Source organism: Electrona antarctica (genome assembly GCF_951216825.1).
Source record: "Electrona antarctica genome assembly, chromosome: 15".
In the NCBI taxonomy this organism is placed as follows: domain Eukaryota; kingdom Metazoa; phylum Chordata; class Actinopteri; order Myctophiformes; family Myctophidae; genus Electrona; species Electrona antarctica.
Genome location: NC_136796.1, coordinates 22,756,882 through 22,780,936, shown reverse-complemented (window position 1 = coordinate 22,780,936; position 24,055 = coordinate 22,756,882). Strand labels below are relative to the sequence as shown.

At 44.3% G+C, this 24,055-nt stretch overlaps 1 protein-coding gene across 1 annotated transcript in view; it reads right to left on the bottom strand.

The window, feature by feature from the left end:
• Window positions 1-22,466, bottom strand: part of LOC306937990 (uncharacterized protein) — an 88,113-nt gene extending 65,647 nt beyond the window's left edge. The window contains exons 1-3 of the mRNA XM_079522012.1: window positions 22,441-22,466; window positions 21,509-21,721; window positions 1,521-1,682 (exon numbers count right to left, since the gene is read on the bottom strand). Of these exons, the coding sequence (XP_079378138.1) occupies window positions 1,521-1,682; window positions 21,509-21,626 (280 nt within the window). The 5' untranslated portion in view covers window positions 21,627-21,721; window positions 22,441-22,466. The remainder of the gene's footprint in view (window positions 1-1,520; window positions 1,683-21,508; window positions 21,722-22,440) is intronic.
• Between the last annotated feature and the right edge of the window lie 1,589 nt (window positions 22,467-24,055).

Genomic DNA, 24,055 nt, shown 5'->3' with positions numbered 1-24,055 from the left:
CTCAGACATTTAAGCCTTGTTTTGCTGCTGTTGCTGTCCCGTTCGTGTGACGCACCCGGACCTGCCCTGTTTTGGCCGAGGTGTGGTGGTATTCCTCTTCCTCTGATTAAAGTTTCTATTCGAGAAGAATCAACTCATAAGCAAACAAAGAAATAAACACAAATAGCCACTTATAGATGTTCAAACCTTTCCAAAAATAGCTGATCTACAAGCTCACAACGGGGTTGCATTAAGATATGTTGAGAGCTTGTAGCTCTAGAGTCTTTGGAAGAAGTTTGAAAATTGTCACCTATAATGATAGGGACACGCTAGATGCATAATTGGCGATACCGATGTTGAATACTGTCCGAAATATCAGGCTCTAACTACGAAGAGGACCTGGAGGCATGTCTGGACCTTCATCAAGGCCTTGATGATGGAAGAGTTCCCTGGAAAATAAAACACCATGGAGAGTGGAGACAGGAAGAGAGTGGATACATGGGAAAGCACAATACATAATATTGTTTGTTTTAAGAATTTCTATGTTTATGCACTGCTTCGTTTCTCTTTCTCTCTCTCCATTGAGAGATAGAGATTAGAGAATTAGACAGACAGACATACAGTAGATAGATAGAAAGCATATATGAGTTATGCTCTAAACGCCATTACAGTGATATAGATTTAAGTCGGATAAATTTGGTTGTGTCAAAAAAGAATGCAGGCCTAGAGATGATAAGTGCTGTACTTTAGATACACTGTAATAACAGGTGTGTATGCCTTTGCAGAAGGAAATTCAAATTCCACAAAATGAGCTGAAAGGAGGTTTGACTTTTTAGGATTTCTTCACAGCCCACATAAATGTTACCTTACTCGTCTCTCGCCATGCTCCGGGGTGTCAGACAGTGGTTTCCACTTAATTTGTTTTGGCTCTTTCCAACTCATTTGCGTAGCTGAGCTCTCTCGCTTTCACAACACATAATTATACTTCTACACATGAGTGCATAACTACCTCGCCACTTAACTCTTGTGAAAGCTCAGTTCCCAGATGAGAATTAACGCTAACGTAAATAGCAACCAATCATGGTTGTAATGATAATGAACGCTTTTCATGTCCATAGGAATGTATAACTTAACTTAAGTGTACTGTGACTGTACAAAATTCTGAAAAACAAAATCATCTTGTTGCGTTTTTTTTGAATACATTTTGAATTGAAAGCAACAGATTGTAACATAATTTCTGTCAAAGTGCTCAAAAACATTGGGGAAAACGAATGCTAATGCTCAGAACTTAATCAGTCTGGATGAAATAGAAAATAGATTCCAAATGCAAGCAATTCACTTAGTAGACCTGGGCAGAGTGAATCATCTTTTCCTTACAATGAGTAGCCGTTATGGTTCATTTTCAGTGGTGGAAAAAGTACTCAAATGTTTTACTTAAGTAAAAGTATCAATACTGCAATATACAGTAGAAGTACTCCGTTACAAGTAAAAGTCTGGAATTTAAAATGTACTTGAGTAAAAGTACAAAAGTATTGACATACCTGGGAAGAGTTGCTTGGTGGGGGCGGAGATCTGAGCCTTCTTGGTGATGCGGTAGGCATGGTCAGGGTTTCCTTGGCGACGAGAGCTGCAGAATCCGGGAACTTTCCTGACACCTTCGGGAAGCGAGGGTACCTGCAGTGCCCGCAACACATCCACTGGGTCTGACAGGGGGAGAGAGAGAGAGAGAGAGAGAGAGAGAGAGAGAGAGAGAGAGAGAGAGACAGAGACTTTAACTTTCTGATATCTGTGAAAATATCTTAATATTGCATAATTGCAGATACCAATGTTGTCAAAGAAAGTCAAATAATATATTGGTCTGTATCTAATGGACACTGGAACTGACAGGTTAAGGGTGAGGAAGGAACATTTTATTAAACTATTAATAAATGCCATTAATTCCTTGAATTAATTTGAAATTAAGTAGATGTAGAGTGAAAGAGCAAAGGAAAGGCAGAGTGATAGAAATAGAGTCATAGGGAAAATACAGACAGAGATAGCTTTGCTCTACTCATGCTCATGTCGTTTTAACGAGGTTTTGACCATTCCCTCTTAACGGTTCGATTCCTTAACGGTTTGCTTCAGAGCAGGGGTTCCGAAAGTTGGGGTCGGGACTCGGGACCCCACATGGGGTCGCGGGACACCAACGGTAAGGTCATCAAAATATTTTACATTTTAACCCCTACATACTGTAGCCTTAGGCTTAATACATTGCACACCAACCGTGCACATCTATGTTAGGTTTTATTGTACGTATGATGTGTGAAAAGATGCACTGTGTCCCAGAAAACAGGCCCTCTTCCAGACCACTTCTACACCAACAGAGAGAACAGTAGGATCCCAGTTGAAACGATCAGGATTCAAACAGAGCAAATAGAACAACTGGCTGTCATTGCTGTGATACTGCTGACTCACATAGTGTCAAGTCTGTAAACACAAAAGCAGTTCACATTTCCATCCGATGTGCGTGCGAGTGCATGCGTATGTATACAGTATTGCACGCACATGTCATGCGGACGCATACAAATCCTATGTGCAAGCATGGACGTCAGTAAGCCACACACACACACACACACACACACACACACACACACACACACACACACACACACACACACACACACACACACACACACACACACACACACACACACACACACACACACACACACACACACACACACACACACACACACACACACACACACACTCACACAAAGCACAATGCCAGTCTTAGATCCTGCCTCCACTTTCACACATTGAGGCCAGACAGTTCATCTCTCACCACACAGTCTGGGCTGAGAGACAACTCAGAGCAGGGTAGAATGAATACCAAAATGATATGCCCAAAACACAGCACTGCTCAGGGTTAGGGGTTCCATTCCCTGCATAGGCCCAGGAGCAGATCACTAGTACCAATAGGCCCACTAAGGTACACTCTACAGCAGGGCTTCACCCTAGAGTGCATGGGCACAAGTCCAAGGGTGCCTCAGAATAATTATAATAATATTTGGAATTGATTTGATTTGAATTTTTTTCGATATACACCAAATCTCATTGTCAAAAATAGCCGATCAACAAGCTCACAACGTATCGCACCGCAATGTGTTGTGAGCTTCTATTCTTGATGAATGTTTGAAAGTTATTTTCAATCTGTCACCTCGCAAGGACAAAATATTTACAGCATACCGTAATACGACATGAATGTAATGGAAAGTAACAATGTACTAAGGGGTGCGTGGATGAAAACGTTATTTACAGGCATACACCTGCTGAGCCCATAAAGTTGGAGAACCACTGCTCTACAGTAATAGGTCAGCTCTGCTGACAGCTGAGGGGAGGATAGTGAAGGTTGAGCTGATTTTATTTATGACTAGCCCGAAACATTCCCTCAGTCCCTACGCTCATTCTGTAGCTCACGTACATGAGGTCACGTACAGCTCCCCTCCCACTGTGGTGCAGAAACGGTGCATAGTTTCCACCAGGAACGCTGCTTACCCTTTTCTGCACATCGTATCCAAAAAGTGAAGGTCCGCGAATGAGCTAAACTAATTTTTTATTTAAACAATTTTTTATCCCACGATTTTGCAACCCATTTTTCAGTTCAGTCGACAATGACATGCACACACACAACTTCCTTGAAAAACATAGACAAGCGATTTAAACCTGTTTCAACCCGTGAATTGGATTTTCTTGTCCGGTCCTAAATTAAAATCAGTTACGATGGGCAGAAAAGGGTAAGCACCGTTTCTGCACCGCAGTGGGAGGGTAGCTGTACGTGACCTCATCTTGGAGCTACAGAATGAGCGTAGGGACTGAGGGAACGTATCAGGGCTAATTCATGACCAAAGACCATGTTGTCTTTTATTGAGTGTGGTCTGTGCTGTCTGCACAAGAGTGTCACAGTAAGTTCACTCCCCAATCTAGAAGCTCTGCGTGTTGTGTTGTGAGAACAACATACACTGATACAGTTCAAAATGTTATGTTAATTTAACTAAAGAAGAGTGTACAAAATGGAAACAATGGAACCTATCGTCGCTGTCCGGCAGAAACCAGCTAACTCCATTTATTTTTATTTTTTCATAAATCAATGCTATTTAACACATTTTACGTCTGTGTGTTGGTTAAAATAACACTGACCGCAACCAATGAAAAGTATTAAAAAGTACTTCTGACAAAACAGCTAACTCCATTAGACCCTCAAACTGTCTGCTAAAGCAGCTATACAAATATCTGACAATATAGTCAGATAGTCACAATACCAACGTTGATGAGGCAGCATTGCTTTAAAAATATATGGTTTTCTTCATTTCCTTTTCCTGAAAAATAAACATTTTAAATTTCCTGACAAATTATGGAGTTAGCTGGTTTCTGCCCAACAGCAGAGATATCCATGTGTTTGGTTCCATTTTATTCACTCTTTAGCAACCAACCTCTAAACAAACACTGGGTTTTACTGTGTGTGCCCAATGCCCATGCACTCTAACCTGACTCCGCCAGATGGGGCAGCAGAGAGTACACTGGGTTGGGGAACCCAGTGTACTCTCTGCTGCCCCATCTGGCGGAGTCAGGTTACATGCACTCACCAATGGACAGCAACTTAGCCCTGAGCTACAGTATACACTGACCAATGAACATCCAAGTACCAGAGAGTTCAGCCAATAAAATGCTGATTGTTTCGTTATTAATAGAGTTCTAGAACTTGGGCCTGAACCAGCTGAAGTGAAAGCAATCTATATACTGTCACACAAGGTTAAATTAGAACAAGACTTTAAGGACACAAAGCCATGTTAGATTAGCCTGTCGCGGCCAGACTCATAGCGAGGATTCACTGACGCTTCGGGGAGGAAGCGTCAGTGAATCCTCGCTATGAGTCTGGCCGCGCCAGGCTAATGTTATATGGCCTAAAACTAAGAATATGCAAAATGTAGAATCAATCAATCAATCAATCAATCAATCAATCAATCAATCAATCAATCAATCAGCATAAAACATACTATAACTTTCATCCACCTTGATGGGTGTTCAGTGAAACTGGGGAGAGATTATATTATATTATTATATAAAGCAAAGTAAGGCAGAAATTCAGCTCCTACTGTAGCTAGAAGATATCCATTTTCTGAGTGGAGGTAATACATATTGCATGAGAACTACTAATAAGAATTAATATTCTTTAAAATGTTCTAATGACACCCAGTGTATGGAATTGAACTGGTGTCATCTCCACCATTCTGTGTTTTGGGGTGGGTCTAAGTAATGGCTCTTTCTGCTGTTAGCACCCCATTAAAGCTTATTTATAGGCACACACTCTGGCACTTGTTATAATAAACTTGTGGTAGCAGACAGTCAAACACAGCCTTGGCAAAAGGCCATGTGCGGTGGTGGTGACAGAACTGCAACCCAGATCTGCTGTAATGGAGCTTATGAAATTACTGAGTTTATTTTCATTTTTCATTTACGGGCCACATTTAACAAGCTATAATTTCCAGGTTCTATAACAAGAGAGATTTATTGGGGAATTATGGGATTAAGTCTACATGGGCTTTGCATACTGCCTGGTAAAAGTGCAGTACAAGAAATCTAAGTAGAGTTATTATAACACGTTTTCTATTACAGAACTTGCATGCACCCTATATTAGTAATTAGTTTAGTTTTAGTTAGAAAACAGCACTGCTTTAGACCGCTGGTACGGGAGCTGTGCACTGTACTGAACACAGGTTCAGGAGATTAATTTAATCCATGTTTATCACCACAAACAGAAGCTACAGATCAGCATGAAGAGTCTAACATCCAACACAGACAACCAATGAGAGACCACCAATTGGCCGTGATGTCTCCCTGACAACCAACAAACAACCAATAACTATACAAATCCCATAGCCTGTCGCCCCAACTACATGCAGAGATGGCAAAAATGCTAATTAACAGATTAAATATGGGCAAAGTGCATGAAATCTGCTTTGTCAGTCTCTGTATTATGCTAATGATCAATGTACATAATGCATGTTCAGAGTGATTGTACAACCCGCTGAGGAGAAAATGGATGAGGATGACAGAGGAGCTGAGTTTCTAGAATTAACACTCAGGGTTGTATACTTGTACTGTAGTGTACAGTGTACACCATTACTAAATATAATTAATTCCACATCAGGGTTTCATGAACTCAGATACCACAAAAGAGGTAACGTTAGTATAATATTTCAATTAATTACAATGGCTCAAAGCGCTCAAACTATTCAGACAATATTAAATGTAACACCTCTGACGCTAGGAGTGACTACTGTGCATTCATAACTTCTTTCAAATATGCAATACATGTTTTATTGCTTTATGGTTCTTCTGTATAAGCAATAAGTGAACCGAAGCATTGTTATGGCTTCCCTTCGGTAGTGGTGTGGTTTCCCTCAGGCAGAAAGTGGCAGGGTTGCCTAGGTGTTTGGTGAGCGACTGTCCCATTGCATAGCGGACAGGACAGGTCAAAGGTTCAGTCTGATGGCAAAGTGTCCTCAGGTGAAAGACACTGAGCCCACTTCCTTTACCCTGTAGCACCAGAGGTTGAATACAAGAACGCTCGCCTTAAAACACGCTCGCCGGGTCAAATCCGGCGTTCTCGGAACGGTCGTCACCAGGTCTTCCTAAACGTAACCTCAGTAAAACTATGCTTAACCCTAAACATATTCCTAACCTTAATCTCAGTAAAACTATGCCTATAACCCTACATGTATCCTACCCTTAACCTCAGTCAAACAAATACAAGAACCGCTGGGGGCAAGCGGTCCGTGAAAAGAATGGGGGAGAGTGGTCCAGTCACCAAACCACTCCAGCATTCACACAGCGTCAGTTATTCACAACAACACAATGTAAATGGACCCTGTGCTCAAACGGCGGTCCACGTGTTTAGGTGACGCCCAGTGTTAACAGTTGGGCCGGCAGCCGAGCAGACAGCAATATTTATGTGGAGGGAACAAATGGCGTGTTAATGTTGACTCAGAGACACTCGAACCAGCGTCCATTAACGTCACACTGTGGCAAAGAAGGAAGTGAAGGAGAGAAGTGTGTGTGTGTGTGTGGGGGGGGGGAAACAAAGACAAGTAAAGGTCAAGAGGGTGAAGGGGGAAATGAAGTAATTGGCAACATTGGGAAAGAGGAGATGGAGAGACTGGAGAGGTGGAGAGAGAGAACGATGCAGGGTGGGAGAAGAGAGAGAGATGGCGGAGGAGAGTGTGAATCATAACATAATGCTGCAGACTCTCCAAAACAGGAAGTGACTTCAAACAGGTCCTCAGGGGGACGGGAATGCAAAACAGAAGGAAACAGAAACAGAAATATTGTGAGATCAAAACATAAAGCCATAGAGAGAGAGAGAGAGAGAGAGAGAGAGAGAGAGAGAGAGAGAGAGAGAGAGAGAGAGAGAGAGAGGTGACGTCCAGAAAAGGCAAGGCAGAGAAAAGGAGGAAAGGTATACAGCCAGGTGAGAGTGAGAAAGAGAGAACGAGGGGAGTTCGTGTGTGCATGCGTGTGTTGGGGGGGGGGGGGGGGGGGGGGTGTCAAAGGGTGGTTGTAAAGACTAAAGAGGTGTGAAATGGAAGGAGATGCCAGTATGGATGGATAGAGAGAGATCATGCAAGGGACAGGTTTATAGAGAGTACCAGAGTAGGGAGGTCAGGCGCTGAAGAACGGCCAGTTGTATGATGACAGTAAACAGTGGTGGCAAGGAGGGGTGGGGTGGTGGGGTTCTGGATCAGATTGCATATGTGGGGTCCCCCCCCCCCCCCCACCCACACTCCCCCAATACAATGTACCCCTCTGTTCCCCAGCTCTCTGCCTGCCTGGCCAGCCCACATACGCTGAGCGGGCCCTTCCTGCCTCAGAGGCCCCCGGCAGAAGAAAGAAGAACCACAGAAAGAACGACATGCCGAACACGACAAAACACACCCGTAAAGATAACATCGCCACACGGTGCAAGCTTTCCTCTCTCTCTCTCTCTCTCTCTCTCTCTGTTTCCTCCCCTCCGTCTTTCTCCATCTGTATTTTTTCCTTACCTTAATTGCTTACAGATGGGCGTTGTCCTTTGATGTATAAACAGCAAATTACACACTGTTGCCCTGAAAAGGAGGTGTGGCCGGGGAAGACCAGCAGCGTGTGAGGTTAAAAGACCTTCACCCCTTCCTCACTATTATTACCAACCAGTGCGCCCTTGAGCAAGGCATACAGTTCTGTTTAGGTGGTGTGTCCCCCAGAAACAGGGCGTTTACTGTACGAGTTAGGGGGACTATACCCTTAACTCATACTCTCCTGGTGTTAGCAAATACAGACACAGCCAATATAAAATGTGATAGACAAAGGAAGTTACTGCTGACCCTAAGGTGAACAAACCTGTGACAAAATAATCTAATCTATCTGATAATGACTGATTTGAACCTTAATTGATGTTTTCAATTACTGCTGTTCTCCTCAGCCACCACTAGATGGAATAGCTATAGTTGTTGACAGACAGATGGGATGGGGCCATTTGAGACCAATGTTGAGGCCATTTTCAAGCAATCAAAGACATGTCCCTTACGCACGCACGCACGCACGCACGCACGCACACACACACACACTCATATAAATTTGTGTTTTTATAAGGACACATATTTTATCCAGTGGCTACTTATTTATTCAAGAGTAATAAATAAGCCTTGCCGAGCCATGTGGCAGGAGCCAATCTCCTGTTTCTGTAGTGTGAAAATCCCCCAACCATGATGTACAAGTACCCCTGGACATGACGCAGTAGTAGCCTATGTCGCAGGGACTTACCCCCAATCAACCCTTGATGCTGAGTGCCAAGCAGGGAGACACATAATATACATGGACATAATATAAATGTACTATACTAGAGCGCCGCAGTCCCGCCCCCTTTCATGACGACGACAGGCCCAGGAAATAATTCCCCATGCATTTTTCCCATAGACATTTCAAAAAGTATGTATTTAAAGATCTGTAAGCCTCGAACAAGCCAACTCGGATCGTGACAAATCATGACAACAAACACAATTGTTTTGGGGCCGAACAAATAATTAGAAAGGGGAAAAAAGGGCAGGTTACAACACTTTTTTTTGTTGTTTTTCTTTATTTGTTCGGCCCAAAATATTGTGATTTGTCACAATCCGAGTTGTCTTTGTTCGAGGCTTACAGATCTTTAAATAAATACTTTTTGAAATGTCTGTGGGAAAAATGCCTGGGGAATTATTTCCTGGGCCTGTCGTCATCATGAAAGGGGGCGGGACTGCGACGCTCTATTGCCTTGCGTTGTTCTTGCTTACTGTAAATCGCTCTGGATAAAGAGCCTGCAAAATGCCTAGATTGAAAATTGTAATTGAGAACAAATCAGTACATACATACAAACAAACTAATTATCTTTTACACTTAAGGTTCAAACTTAGGATAGACACCTACGTGTCATACATGTCACAGCTGAACCCTATGTGTGCGCACTACACAACGCGAGAAAAACACACACACACACACACACACACACACACACACACACACACACACACACACACACACACACACACACACACACACACACACATGGTTGACCACATATTGGGACACCGAAATAGACACACAAACACCCACAAAAGACAAACAATGCCAGCGCATGCTGACCAGTGCCTCCAGTAAACAGTGACCCACAGTGCGTCCATACATCTCGGCCTCAAGCATGCATTGCATTTGCAGAGGCTGTATAACGTCTAACGGACCACAGACAAACATGGAGCCTCAAACAGCTCCCGCTGTCTAAACACTGGCTGGGCAAACACCATGGGCCTGTTCACATCACACTCGCAGGACCAACAAGCTCTGGCATCTGGATGAACACATCAATTATAGCAGGTATACACGACTAGACACACATACTGTACACACACACACACACACACACACACACACACACACACACACACACACACACACACAAATGTGTGTGTGTGTGTGTGTACCCTCTCAGAGTTAAATTACACAGTGTACATGAATGCTCTCTCACATGCACGTGCACTGCACACATGCCACAGTGAATGCCTGGGACCATCACTGTAGTATTTTGTTAGTGTCTGTCTCACATTAATCAAGTCCAATAGTGATGCTACTACAGTGACGTCACGTCAGCCCTGGTCACCCCTCATTTCCCTGGTTGACCCCTGGACTTGGAGCCATTAGACACCCTTTTCTCTGTGTACTTTGTGTATTTTGTGTGCTCTGTGTGTTGCGTGCGTGCGTGCGTGCGTGCTTGCGTGCGTGCGTGCGCGCGCGCGCACGTGCGTGCACGACTGTGAGTGGGTGCGTGTATGTGTGTTTGCTTTCTATCCTTTCTTCTTTACCACCACAGGCGTTCCAATACAACAGTGCCAAATACCGGACACACACTCCAGCTGACACCACGACCCCTCACCTCTCACCTTCACACAGCACAGACATTGTTACAGACAAGGTGCATGGGAGGGCAAGGGAGAATTGCCTGTTAAGACTCTGATAAATGAGCATGGCCCTATAGCACCCTATAGGTGCATTTCTACTATCTATTAGGCGTAGTTGCATTTGCACTCAGGATTTTACAGTGTGGCAGTGATGGTGGCAATAGGAGTGATGTATGTGATGTACCGTCCGGGCATGCGCAGTAACAATTTTAACAATTTTTAGCTTCTGAAGTGTAAATAAAGTCGGACGGACTCATAAACGGAAACTGCAAACGCTGGTTTAAAAACGCTTAAAGAAGTTAAATGAGTGACGTCAGAGCACAGGCAGAACACAGGCGTTAACTATGGCTTGTCGGAGCGGACCTGAGCTGGTGTCCACAAATGTACGCTCAAATGACTCTAATATATATATTGTGTATTTGTATTCTTGCGATCGTAGGTCGCAGATTACTATGAAAACCTGCAAAACCTGTCCGTCCGTCCATCAGTCAGTCACGCCTCCATATATGGTTGTTAGTCCATCACGCCTCGTGACATCATGCTTCGTGACATCACGCATAGTGACACGTCACGCCACCATATATGGCCGTCAGTCCATCACGCCTCGTGACACGCTCCATATGGCCGTCTCCATATATGAAGCTCACGACAATGACCTCATCAAACCCTGGATAGTCATACATGGAGAAGACTGGATCATTACCTATATCTGCATTTATGGAGCCGGCCAGCAACTCTACATCTGACCTCAAACCTCAAACCCTTAGATCTCTATATGGAGCTGACCTGTTCTGACATTCCATGTTCATTCCCCACCCGTCCTTCCACTTCGATGTCTCCCTTTTGACTGATACCTGTCCATTCAAACTTTAGACGGGTCTGCTCCAAAGTTATTAGTGCAGCTGCGCCCGGCAGCCGGCGAAAACTAGAGTTCTCAACAGGCTCGAAAATTAAGGCCCGCCCCTACCTGGGCCCTTATCAAACCCTGTACACTCAAGACACTGCCCCCGCTGCCACCCTTAGATCTCCATATATGGAGCTGACCTGTTCAGACATTCTATATGTTGATCTGACCTCATCAAACCCTGTACACTCAAGAGACGCTCCATATATGGCCACTACAGAATTCATTCCATACTGTATGTTTATCTGACCCCCCATACCAAAGCGTCAGCGCTCGCCCAGCAGTCTGCCGTCACCCAGGCGGGTGCGTGCACACGACCTCGCGAGGTCGCTTCTTGCCCTCAGGGCATCTTACTGGTGTGTAATGTTTTACTTATGTGTATTTGTATGGAATAGACTACGTGACAACCAGGAATAGTCTGGTGACCACCGGAGAGACGGGTGGCAGCCGGAAATTAGACGGCACCCGGGAGCAGTATGGGTTGGCGCCCCAGCCTGTGTCTTCCGTGAGGAAGAAGCCCAACAAACCCACGGTGAGGCCTTTAGGAGGGCCATTCAAGCCTCAAGCGGAGCCTGCGGCACCACCAAGGGCAAGGTGGAGCCTGCGGAACTGTTGCGGCTCGAGAATCCACCATTCCTGAATAAAGTGCCTGGTGCTGGGAGTCTGGTGCAACGCACAGGGCCTGACCTGGTGAGAGCAGGAGTGGACCTGGTGAGACGTAGGAGGGGCCCGGACAGGAGTCAACCCACAGAGCCTAGTCCTTCCACGCACCAGAATGGTACCTCCCAGTCCCGGCAGAGTAGTTCAGGAGGAACGGATTGTATGGCCCTGGTTTTTCCCTAATGGGACTGATCGAGGGTAGCCACTGGGACGTAAGTCGGGACTTGATCACCCCGGCTGGGTCACCTGAGTGAGGGGTATGATGTTGCGAGACCCGAAACCCCGATGACCTTGGGATACATCACTGAGGATACGTCCCAGGTGCATCCATGTATGTATGTATTTTGTTTAGTATACAAATTGTGTATTTGTATTGTATGTAATCTTTTACTTGTGTGTATACTAAGGACCCCCTCTAAAACGAGATGCTGCATCTCAAGGGGCCATAACATTCCAGTAATAGGACCAGTTCTGCTGCAGATCACACGGGGAGAGCTGTCCATTTCTTCCTATTTGCTAGTCTAGTGTAATGTTCTGATTTACATAATAGAATATCACAATTTAATGGCAGCTTACTTAGCGCAAGAATAGCAGCCCTCCTCCTCTGTGTGTGAGGACCGAGGAGGCACACTAGAGGTCTTTGAGATTGTTTTCTGGGGGATTAGGGAGAGAATTGATGAGGAGGAGGACACAGAACAGAGAGGAGAGTGTTCTCTAGGTGGAGCCAAGGCAGGAGGCTGAGCTCTGCCCATTTGTTTCTGCTGTGCCTGTGATGCTCACTTTTTGTTTGTGCATGTCTGAATAAAACCTTACGCTTCACCCTGCATGAGAGTTTTTCCACAAGAAACGGAAGAGAGATTTTGGAAGACAGGATGTGAGTGAGAGAACACAATGTCAGATGCAGGCAAGAATATGCGAAAAAATAACACAAACCAAAAACGGAAAGCAGAATAAGAAGAACATCAAAGACCTCCAAAGCTATTCAGGACAAAAACGAATGCACGACAAAACAAAACCAAGTTTATCCTCAATTACTGGTTATGTGCCTCTGTTTGGCCATCTCTCTCACCAGGCTGCCAGCTGACCATGATGGCTAGGCGGTGTATGCGCAGAGCTCATTGTAAGTTGTAATTTCAGCATCTTGCTCTATAGTTATGATTTATTTATAATGCTCAGTAATGTAAGTAGATACACAGATAGAAAATCCATCATAGCTACCCGCACTGTAACAAATAGAGGCTTTTTGAAACAGGACTTATTCATGTGGATTTGGAATGAAATACTGCTGCACCTGCTAATGTGGTGGAGATCATCATAAACTGCGGGAAGCTATGGATACAAAATATGCACCAATACACTGACGTACCCGCTTTTGTGAATTTCAACAAAAGGGAGAGCCTATTGATAAACGTGGTTTGGATGCTGGATGCTTGGATGTTCCATTTCTACTCTTTCAGACTGAAGATTATAGGAATGTGCAGAGAAATGCCACTCCGTACATACTGTAATAAGCCTACTGTAGTCACATACTCTAGATGTAGTTGTTCAACAGGGCATGCATGACTGAGGAAAATATGATGATAACATATAATGATGACAGTGAGATCTCGGGGAGCTAAATATTTAGCAACATCAACATCAAAATGGCAGGCAAACCATGTCAACAGTGGAAATGCAAGCGAACAGCATGCACAACAAGTTTCAAACTCCAATGTTTTGTGTTGGTCAAGGATCAGTACACTGAATACCTTAAATATTTACATACAGTTACATACAACAAACAGGGTAGGCCGAGAAACACCTGGAGACGTTCCACTCTCCAAGACCTAAAGAACATTGGAATTAGCTGGCAGGAAGCAAAAGCTCAGCCCAGAAGAAAGTGAGATGGAGAGCTCTGGTGAACGCTCTATGCCCCTCAACGGGGTAAAGAGGACTAAGTCAAGTAAGTCAAGTCACATAAAACCAATATGCTGTCTGTGACACTGCTAGGAAATCAGCCGACCCACTTTCGGGTCCTCACTCCCTGGTTGAGACACCCTGCTGAGTACCATCCGGTGTCTGCTCTGTTCTATGTTTTAATGACGGTATTCAACGTCTACTGCACCACTGCACAGCACAGCAACGTCTGTAGTGTTTGTTTAATTCTGTAAGTGTAAATGTTACCGGGTAAACTTTACAGTTCCAGCATTAACAGCTGGATTGTACACTCTGGTGTCTAGTAGTTCATCTCGGTCTGTAGCTGTAACTGAGATAGCTGAGATAGCTGAGGGTACAGTACGTAGAGAAGCTAACGCCCAGTGGGAACCGAGCCCACCAGCACATCAGGGTTCTGTGCGGTTCCGGAGGCCAGTCGCGTCTCTAAACCACTCTGTCATTGACGGTCAGAGCACCGCCGGGCCACCTCATGTGGTTTTCTCTATACCCAACGTTCCCTTTTGGTGGGACACGCCGCTGCTGCCAACGTGTGCCGTGCCCGAGTGATTCACACAATGCTGTATTCCATGTGGTGCCGTGCCAGTCTGGGTCTGTGCCACGGTGGCATTGCCAGCGTGTAATGTCCTGGAATGGTGTGCGGTTTCTATATGAGGACATGGAGCCTCCATGAGGGCTGGATAATGTACTGTAATTTATCCATCTGTAACTCTTGAGTCTACAAATGTACCCCAAATGGACCCTTGCGGGTGCATTTGGTTACATCTGTAGACTCTAGAGCTAGAGTTGCTATGTAGGAACACATGGGGCCTTAACTAGCGGGTACACTCAGTACTTCCATGGCTGAGCACAGATGCTCTTTGACTGCAATGTCCTGCTTCACACTCAGTTACGCCCACTCACACCTGGGAGCTGCCCAGTGCAACCACACAGTCTGGAACTGCTGCCCGCTATAGCAACCGACTGGTGCTTTGCTCAACGGGATAATGACTGTACAGTAGGTGCTGGAGTTTCCCATTCACCTTTTGCATCCACGCCCAGACAACGTAAGATTTGAACCGACCATTTCCCATAAACTCCAGGATTACTGCCTTCTCATTTGACCCTACAAACTAATCTGGAGCGTTAATTTAACTCCAAGAAGATGGGCCCTAGTGGGTCAACTATTTCATTCAATATATACCATTTTTGGTGCCACGAAGGCTGACCACTGGCCCTGCAAGGCCTCTGTATATGACCTCAGAAAGACAGGGATCAAAATAAATATGGGGGGAGGGGGCCTCTGATGTCACTGGAAAAACAAATCAGACAGTGACCTATCAAAACCGTGTGAAAAGTCCACAATCATCATATGGAAAGGATCATCTAAAGCCTTTGTGTGTTTGTGGGACAGCGGTGGTGACTGACACGAAACAGACAGGGGGGTGACACACACCACAGGTTACGAGTTGGGTTCACACCCATCACCCATGATGTCACCGAGCAGCCCATGTGTGGGAGAGCCAGCTGAGCCAACGAGACACACTGGGAAACCCAGTCCTTAAGTCAAATAAAGTGTCTGAGACAATGGTAACTCTTCACCACGGGGTATATGACTATACTTAGCCCACAGACTGCCAGAGGTTAATACTTTATACAAACACAATTGGTCCCACCTCTGCTCTGTGACTTAGCACACACATACTATACTTTTTAGAGGGGGGGGGGGGGGATTGAATCTCCGGCCATCTGAGGTAAACGTGGCTCTAGCAACGGAGGGAGTGCCTCGACTGTCATCGATAAGCCCCCTCTGGGTCTCCAAGTGATTCAGGACATATATAGGAGTATAGGAGAAATATAGGAGAAATCTGCATCTATAAATAAATTACATCAACATTATTTAAAAGCTAGTGTTGAGGAAGAGCCCTGTAAAAAAATGTCTGGACACAGAAAGACTACTAGCCTACTCATTTCAAAGTCTAGCGATCAAAGTGACCAAATGCTATTTGTACCAAAAGAGGTGTGGATTTGTGAAAGCAAGAAGCAAGTCAAGAAGCTACCGTAGTTTTTCTTATGCATGGAAATCCCCACCTCAGAAAACTCAACATTTTGACACCTTTATGGTCCTACTTTATACTGCCTGAGGAGATGTTGAAGACCTGCTGCTTTGAAATGTGATGTGGTGTCTGTGTCTATACAGTATTGCAGGTACTGCTGGTTTACATTTAATCAGAGACTAATTTAGACATGGTAAATATTATCGGGGGAAAAAAGAAAAGGAAAAAGGTGTATTTAATACATTTCTACCCCATTCTGCTTGAATATAATGAATATAATGTCACTCTGATGCCTTGTGTGTATGTGCTGTTCGTTTTGTATACCAGTCTCACATTGACAATTGATAGTGATTAACCACATGAACCCTATGGCGTCCCTATTCAGGGGTGAACATTAGGCAAAAATAGCAGATCTGCAAGCTCAGCTGTTATTTTTTTGCCAAGATATTTGGTGTAGAGGGGAAAAGGAGGGGAGCTAGTAGACCCATAGGGGCTCCAGGCAACAAAGCAGTTAAAGCCATTCTGATTTGTGTTCCTCATTAATGCATGGCTATTGGTACAAAATAGCATCACCTGCTATGAGATGTTAATCGCATTTGAGTAACATGACTTTCAAATACTCGTTTAAACTTTCCGTGTCTCGCTTGGTCGCCTTGTGTGGCCAACCCCACCCAGCTGGCTCTGGGGGAAAGCTGAGATGACCCTGGGCTGCCATGGCTAGACTGTGGGGTCTGTAAAAGAGATGCACTGTACTGTACATTATGCATGCATGTTGCAGCAGCACACATCTGGCCTCCCACACCCACCTCCTCTTGCCTCCTAGCAGCAGCTAAATAACAGCGACTGGGAATAGAATTCCACACAGACACTCTGTCATTATAAAGTTGGCACGCTCTCTCGTTCTCTCTACCCCTCTGGCAGAACTATCTTCTTCTGAGACTGAATGATCTCTCTCCCACTCTTTGCCAACCAGCGGCTGTGGCAAAGAGGGATGAGGTTGCTTGTCAGTCTAGCCATGTGGTTCTTGATGTTCCCTTTGCATCGGCAGTGCTTGTGGGTTTGTCTGCAAGGGGGATTTCATGCTGTGAGGGAATGTTGATGATTTGAGAGGGGACCTCATACCCCCTGGTGCATGGTGGATAAGTGAATCGCTTTAGCATCTCCGATGCAAGTTTTGACCACCGGTTGTGTGTGTGTGTGTGTGTGTGTGTGTGTGTGTGTGTGTGTGTGTGTGTGACCCTACAACCCTACAACCACAATGTGGCTTTAAACTCAAACATGTAATTGTATACCTGTGGTCTATGCCACTAAGACAGGATGGGGTGATAAGATAAGATAAGGTAAGACAGTTTGTATTGTATTTTCATGGTGGTTGGGTAGCACTATATGGTGAGTGTATATAGTTCATGTCTAGTCCTATCATGCTCATTGTAAAGTGTTTGCTATGCAGTGGCCACGGTGACCAGCGGACCAACACATGAGCTGGCATGAATAACCACGCACACACATGCCTGTGTGTGTGTCTGTGTGCGTGGTTATTCTGCCAGCTCATTAGTCAATAATGTTCACATTAGTCTGCCCTTGCTGTCCACAGACCTTTAAACTGCCAGCGAGGTTAACACGTTGACAACAACCAGGGCTGTAAGCACCCTGGTGGGATTCTATATTGTGGGTAAGAGGGGGTGTCTATAGTAATAGGATATCTGTTATCTTCTGTATATGTGGAAATGCTGAGCTTTTTTGGAATGCCTGACATGGGGAGTGAATACCACATTCTCACTCTAAAATACAGTGTTATTTTAACACAGCGTTAAATCAAAGCTGCCTTCCGGAAGTTATTTTAATGACTATATGCGGCTTTAATGTGTATGCTACTAGCACGTCTTCAGTGGTTGGAGGTGGTCTCTCCCTAAACTTCCGTTGATAAATTTAGACCCTGGTGCATAGGTGGGCCACCTTCTGGCTCTGGCTGACAAATGACAAGTTGCGCTGGCTGAAGCTCTCAGGCCCAATATCTTCCATGTACTGTAGGGTTTACAATGCGGAAGACTGGGGTTCAAATCCCGGGTGTTACGGACCTTACGGTTGCAATTAGCTCTGTCCATTTGGAGATGACCAGAAAGTAACTGATTGTACTGTAGCTTCAACATAATTGGGATTTATTGTGCAGAGCCAATGCTGGGATTAAACACTGGTAAATGAGTTGAATTGTCTTATTTGTTATGATGGAGAAACTAGACTGTGTATATATGACATCAAAGCAGAGAGGATTAGGGTTAGGGTTAGGGAAGGGCATGAGAGGAGGAGACGAGAATGAGAGGAGAGACAGTGTGAGACAGAGACAGATGAGGCAAAGAAATTGAGAGGATGACAAATATAGAGTTTATGAGAGTGAGGATGTGAATGTATTCAGTGTAGGCCCAACTTGCCTCTGGAGAAGAGGAGAATAAATCAAAGGGATACCAGACACCCATCAGTGGCCCTGCATCGCATGATGTGACCCACCAGAGTTGACAGAAATGTCCACACACTTACGCAAAGTCACAGGTATGCTGTGCAGCGGCTACAGCTGCCTGAGCTGGACTGATCCACATAGAAGGCCCATTCACTACCCCAGAGGAAGAGAGAGAGAGAGAGAGAGAGAGAGAGAGAGAGAGAGAGAGAGAGAGAGAGAGGGAGGGTGTAAGTGTGGGGAGAGAGTATGTTATGTTAAGCTGAAGTGAGACAGACTGGCCTTTGAGAAGAACTCTGCTTTGAAAATGAGGTTGGGGAACATCCATGTCAAGAAAATATTGCCCCTATTTTCTCCTCATCGCAACAAAACCCTGCTTTCATGCTCCTTTCCACCACTCTTTTCATGTGCCATGGGGTGGCTGTACAGGGGCTACCTCTCTCGTCGTCTCATTTTCCCAGGGAAAAGAGAATAAAGAGAGAGAGAGAGAGAGAGAGAGAGAGAAAAGGGGACAAGCGGGCATTTTTCTGAAGCGGCTACAGTTTTCTCTAAATCGGTCTTTCACTAGCTGGGTGGGGTGCTTTATAGTTTACACTCAAGTCAAAGGAAGGGCCATGATTGCCATCCACTACTGTGTGAAAAGAAAACGACCCACAACTCCCTGCATGGCTGCAGAGAGAGGTTATGAGAAGGCAAACTGGATGCAGCCTATCCGTGCGCAGGAACGCACACGCAGCAGCTTCCATAGGAAAACTGGAGCGTTAGGCCTACTTTGTGCACTGTATAGTAGCTGGTACATAGCTGTGATTTTATCGCAAGGTACATGGGCTGGAAATGCATTTTTGTAAGGTAAAAAGAGCACCTTAGTGCAAGCCACGTCAAGGTGCTGGACGGACAGAGGCGCATTCACATTCATGCGGCATACATTTCCACACCCTCAACAGGTGGGAACAAAATCCATAGCCTTACACACACATATAGACAAACATAAAGTGTATACAAAGCGCGCATAGACGAGGAGAGGAGACACTAAACGCATTCACTCAAGCCCCTTACTTGCGCTCTCCTGCGCGGACCGACGCGCTCAGCTCTGGTGCGCGCGCTCCCACTGTATAATAACCTATTCATAGAAAGGTTAAAAAAAGAAAAAAGGAAGAAAAAAAAGGCTTCTGTCTCCAAAATACACACAGGAACGTACAATCACCTCCTGAGATCTAAACATGACACAGGAGCCAAAGAACATAACGAATAAAGAATGTGCCAAATTATTATAATCAAGCATCAGAAATGCACTAAAACACAACAACACTAGATTGTGAATAGACAATGGCAGTCTCTCTAACACATTTCGGTTACCTATAGCCTATAGGTGTTCTAAATATAATTAGGCAAATACTAGGCTATTTTAGGCTTTTAGACCAAAGGCATTCAGTTTAATTTCCAAATTTGAAAGCTGCTTTTTTGTGCAAGGGGGAGTGTGCCGATGCCTGGGTACCGAGGCTAGGGGGAGTCTAACTTTGAAGGTGCGCTGCAAAGTTATGAAAGACCCAACTTGGCAACTATCCTAAAAATAAATAAAATCGATCAAATTCTTTTAATATTCAAACGGTGAATGGTCTACTATCTCATTTTGGAACAAAATTATTAAGCTGATTCTTCATATAGGCTTTTGCCAAACTGTGGCAATCAACTATGATGTAGATTGTATTCAGTACAACAGCAAATATAGAAGATACTGTAGTGTATATATAATATAACTGCAGCCCACTCCTCACAAGACAATCAGGTAGCCTGTGTTCCTGTGTTATAAATAACCAGAGGAAGACAACTAGTGGTCAGGCAATGAATGTGCATTCACAGTCACAGACTGTTCATAATTCAATAATAGCCTACAGTTGGTGGGAGATAGTTTACTTAAAACAAATAAAACTGAATAATAGGGTAGCCTACGTACAAATAGAAACTACAAAAAGTACAGGCTACTTTTTGCACTGTTAAACCATAAGTGACGAAATCACATTGTATACTCAAGTTGTTGAACTATATAAGTATTTAAAGTAAAACAAAAAAGAAGTTATAAGATTTGAAACGTGCATGCATGTTCACACAACTACATAAAGCCATTTCTGTGTTTTGACATAAAACAAACACAAAAATGTAATAATAATAATAATCATTCATCATTGTCACATCCTACATGCCATGATATTACCCAAACCTCTCCTCAGAACCGGTGGCAGGGTCCGGGGAGGGGCGGGGGCCACAGGCTAAACTGGTAAACAGCAAATCAAGTGTCCCTCCAGAGCCCCACTGGCTTCTTTATTGCATGGCCTATACTGGTGGATTAGCTATGTATGGCCTGTCAAATCAGTTGAAAACTGAGGGGGGAAAAACAATTATACCGGAGATAAAAGCTATAACTAAGCTGCATGAGAGAATGATAAAATGTGAGGTATGTTTCAGAGCATTTTTACATCGCTCCATCCTAGAAACGAACTACATCTGCATAGATGTGGGTGTTTGGCCTATTAAAATAACCCTAGCATATAAATCTTTCTATAACTGATCACACTTTAAAAGGAAAATGCATATTGTCCTGAAACATTTAAAAATGCTCAGTGAATTCCTGGAATAGCTGAGCTGCACCCACTGGGGGATATCATGACACCTGTCAATAGGCTGGGCTCCAATGTTGGCCTCTTGGGAGTTGATATAACAGCTTGGCCAAAGGAAAGAGACAAATTGACCCAAAAAAGTCATTGAGAAAGCATGTAGCTATTTTCTCAATTAGCAATAACGTGTCCACTGTCATCACGGTCACATTCACTTCCAAGAGTCCCCTGTGGCCAAAAGAATGCCAAACTGCAGCTTTTGGAATGTGCATAAGAGCGCACAGTAGAACCAGGTCAAAGATAAGAATGTAAGGATTTGTTCAGTTTAGAACAAAAAATATGTATATATATATTATTTTATTTTAGATGGACATCTTGTTACATAAATCATTAACAAAAGGTGGACAAGAAAGACAAAGCCATCATCTTACCTGCACTGGCCACGGCAGCTTGGCACAGGGCGAGCGCAACGGTTACTAAGGCGAAGGATGAAAAGTCCACACTCCAAGGCCTCCGCTTCTTCCGAAAGGAGCAAACTGGAATATCCATAACTGATGCGGGTAGCTCACCGGCCGGGCTGGACAGTACACGGAGCTACTGTGGAGGTTATCCTCCTCTCACAGAAAGATCCGCGAACGAATCTTCTGAGAGGACGAAAAAGAAAAAAGGCACGCCTCTGGAGACGTGGTTACCTCTCTTACGGACGCTCCCTTTAATACATCACCTATAGTTGTGTTACAAAAACTTTAAATACAAAAAATGGGGTTATGGGGTGAATAAATATGTTTATGTTACGCTTTGAACCCCTAGTGCTAGAGCCCCATTGAGTCAGACGGGATGAGTGCCTAAACGGAGAGAGCAGAGAGAGACGCTGGCTGAAATCACTCTCTCTCTCCTTCTCCTCTCTTTCTCTCTCCCTCTCTTTACTTTCTCCCACCAAATGTGAGATAGCGTGAGCGCGCGTGTATGTGTGTGCGTGTATGTAGAGAGAGAGAGAGTGAATGACTGAGGGACCAGGGGGAAGGAAGGAGGAAAGAGGGAGGGAGAGGCCGTGCGTAATTGCGCGCATGGCACACGTAGCATACGTGTACAGTACGAGGGAGCGGGTTTAAGATTGCGCACGGAGCTGTTTTAATGATGCACAAATATTTCACTTCACGCTCAACAATGGCGACTTTCTTCGATAAGCCCGGTGATTTGCTGTTCTGTACTGAGCGCACATCCAACAACGGCAACTTGTATAGTAAGTTAGTAACTCAATGCTCCCTCAAACAAAAATTATGAAATTGGCTAATATTGCTAACTTTTGGCTAATATTGCTACCTTTTGGCTAATATTGCTACTTTTCCTCGTAATTTCTTACTTGCCATGCCGTCGGTCTGTCCGCGGACATTTTCCGTCCAGGTGAAAAATCATGGATCAGGTTAGGTAGCGAGTGGGGCAGACTATGGGGTCCACACTCCACAGACATTATTGAGCAGATCCCCGACTGTAATTGGCTAGCCCCACGTGGCTTCGTGACGTAGAGGTAGCGGCTGGTAGCCCCAGGTGCGATGAGTCAAATCAGATTGACAGACAGACAGACAGACAGACAGACAGACAGACAGACAGACAGACAGACAGACAGACATGTTAAAATATGCAAATTACATTATAATTTACAACTGGCCGCTTGACTTGTATTAAAAAACATTACTAAAAGTCATAAAGATGTTAACGGAATGTTAGTCAGCAAATTAACACTTTGGTCCAATGAGCAAGCTGGTGGCAAATAAGGTGATGAAGGACCACAACGGAAACAATATACAGGACCACAGCTTTTTGTGTTATCCTTTTAGCATTATTGTATAACTTTAGTTTAATGAATTAATTAGTTCTTAAACTGGGGTCCGGATGTGCACGCACACACAATTTACAATTTAGGCATTTATAGCAGATGCTCTTCTTAATCCAGAGCTATTTACAGTAAGCAAGAACAATGGTAATACATCAAATACATAGAAATAGTCACCAAGGATCATAAGCAAGCTATAAGAACCTAACATCCGTCTAACAGTAGAATATACTGTATGTACAATTAAACTATGAGTATACTATAGAGTGCTATGTCTACATACAAAATGCTAATGCTATCTATTAAATGACAGAAGTTTAGCCTTTGCATACACCTGTGGGACCCCCAATTGATATTGTAAAATCAATGTTAATTTAACTCTGAGAGTGTACAAATGGAACCAAATGGACCCAGGGTCCATTTGGTTCCATTTGTACACTCTCTGAGTTACAGACCCATAAGGGTCCATTTGGTTCCATTTGTACACTCTGAGTTACAGACCCGTAATGGTCCATTTGGTTCCAAACTATCAGTTAGCTGGGGACCCCCTGGAACTGCCTCAGGGACCCCTGGGGTCCCCTGGACCCCACTTTGGAAACCACTGCTCTAGAAGCCTCGGCTCCTAGGTGACATAAAAAGACAAAAATAAATGTCTTCAATTTGTATGTAATGTATGTAAAGAGCTCAGTATTGCACTAGGATAGCACATCACGTCAACATAGAACTTAACCTGTGCATTCAGTGATGTGATGATGATACAGTGTAGTTCAGCAGGAAAATAATGGGGACTAGTTGGTTGTGAGATGATCTATTTCATTCATTTCAGTCATTCAAAAAAGGCAATATTCCTTTCATCATTTGAAAGGCATTCTCACGTTCTCACCTGTCTGTCATAAACTCTTATAGTAAACCGTCTATATTTCAGAGCCATTATATACATACCCGGCTGTCTGTCTTTCTAAATGCACTCTATACAGTCTACTATGGTTAGTCACTTTCTTTGAATGCGGACGCCACAGCCAGCAGGCAGTAATTAACTATAATCATCTCTCTTTCTCGCCCTTTCATTGCTTTCCTCTATTTCTGCCTTTGATTCTCTGACGGGAGAGAGGAGGGGCGTGCGTTTGCATTATGTGGTATCTTC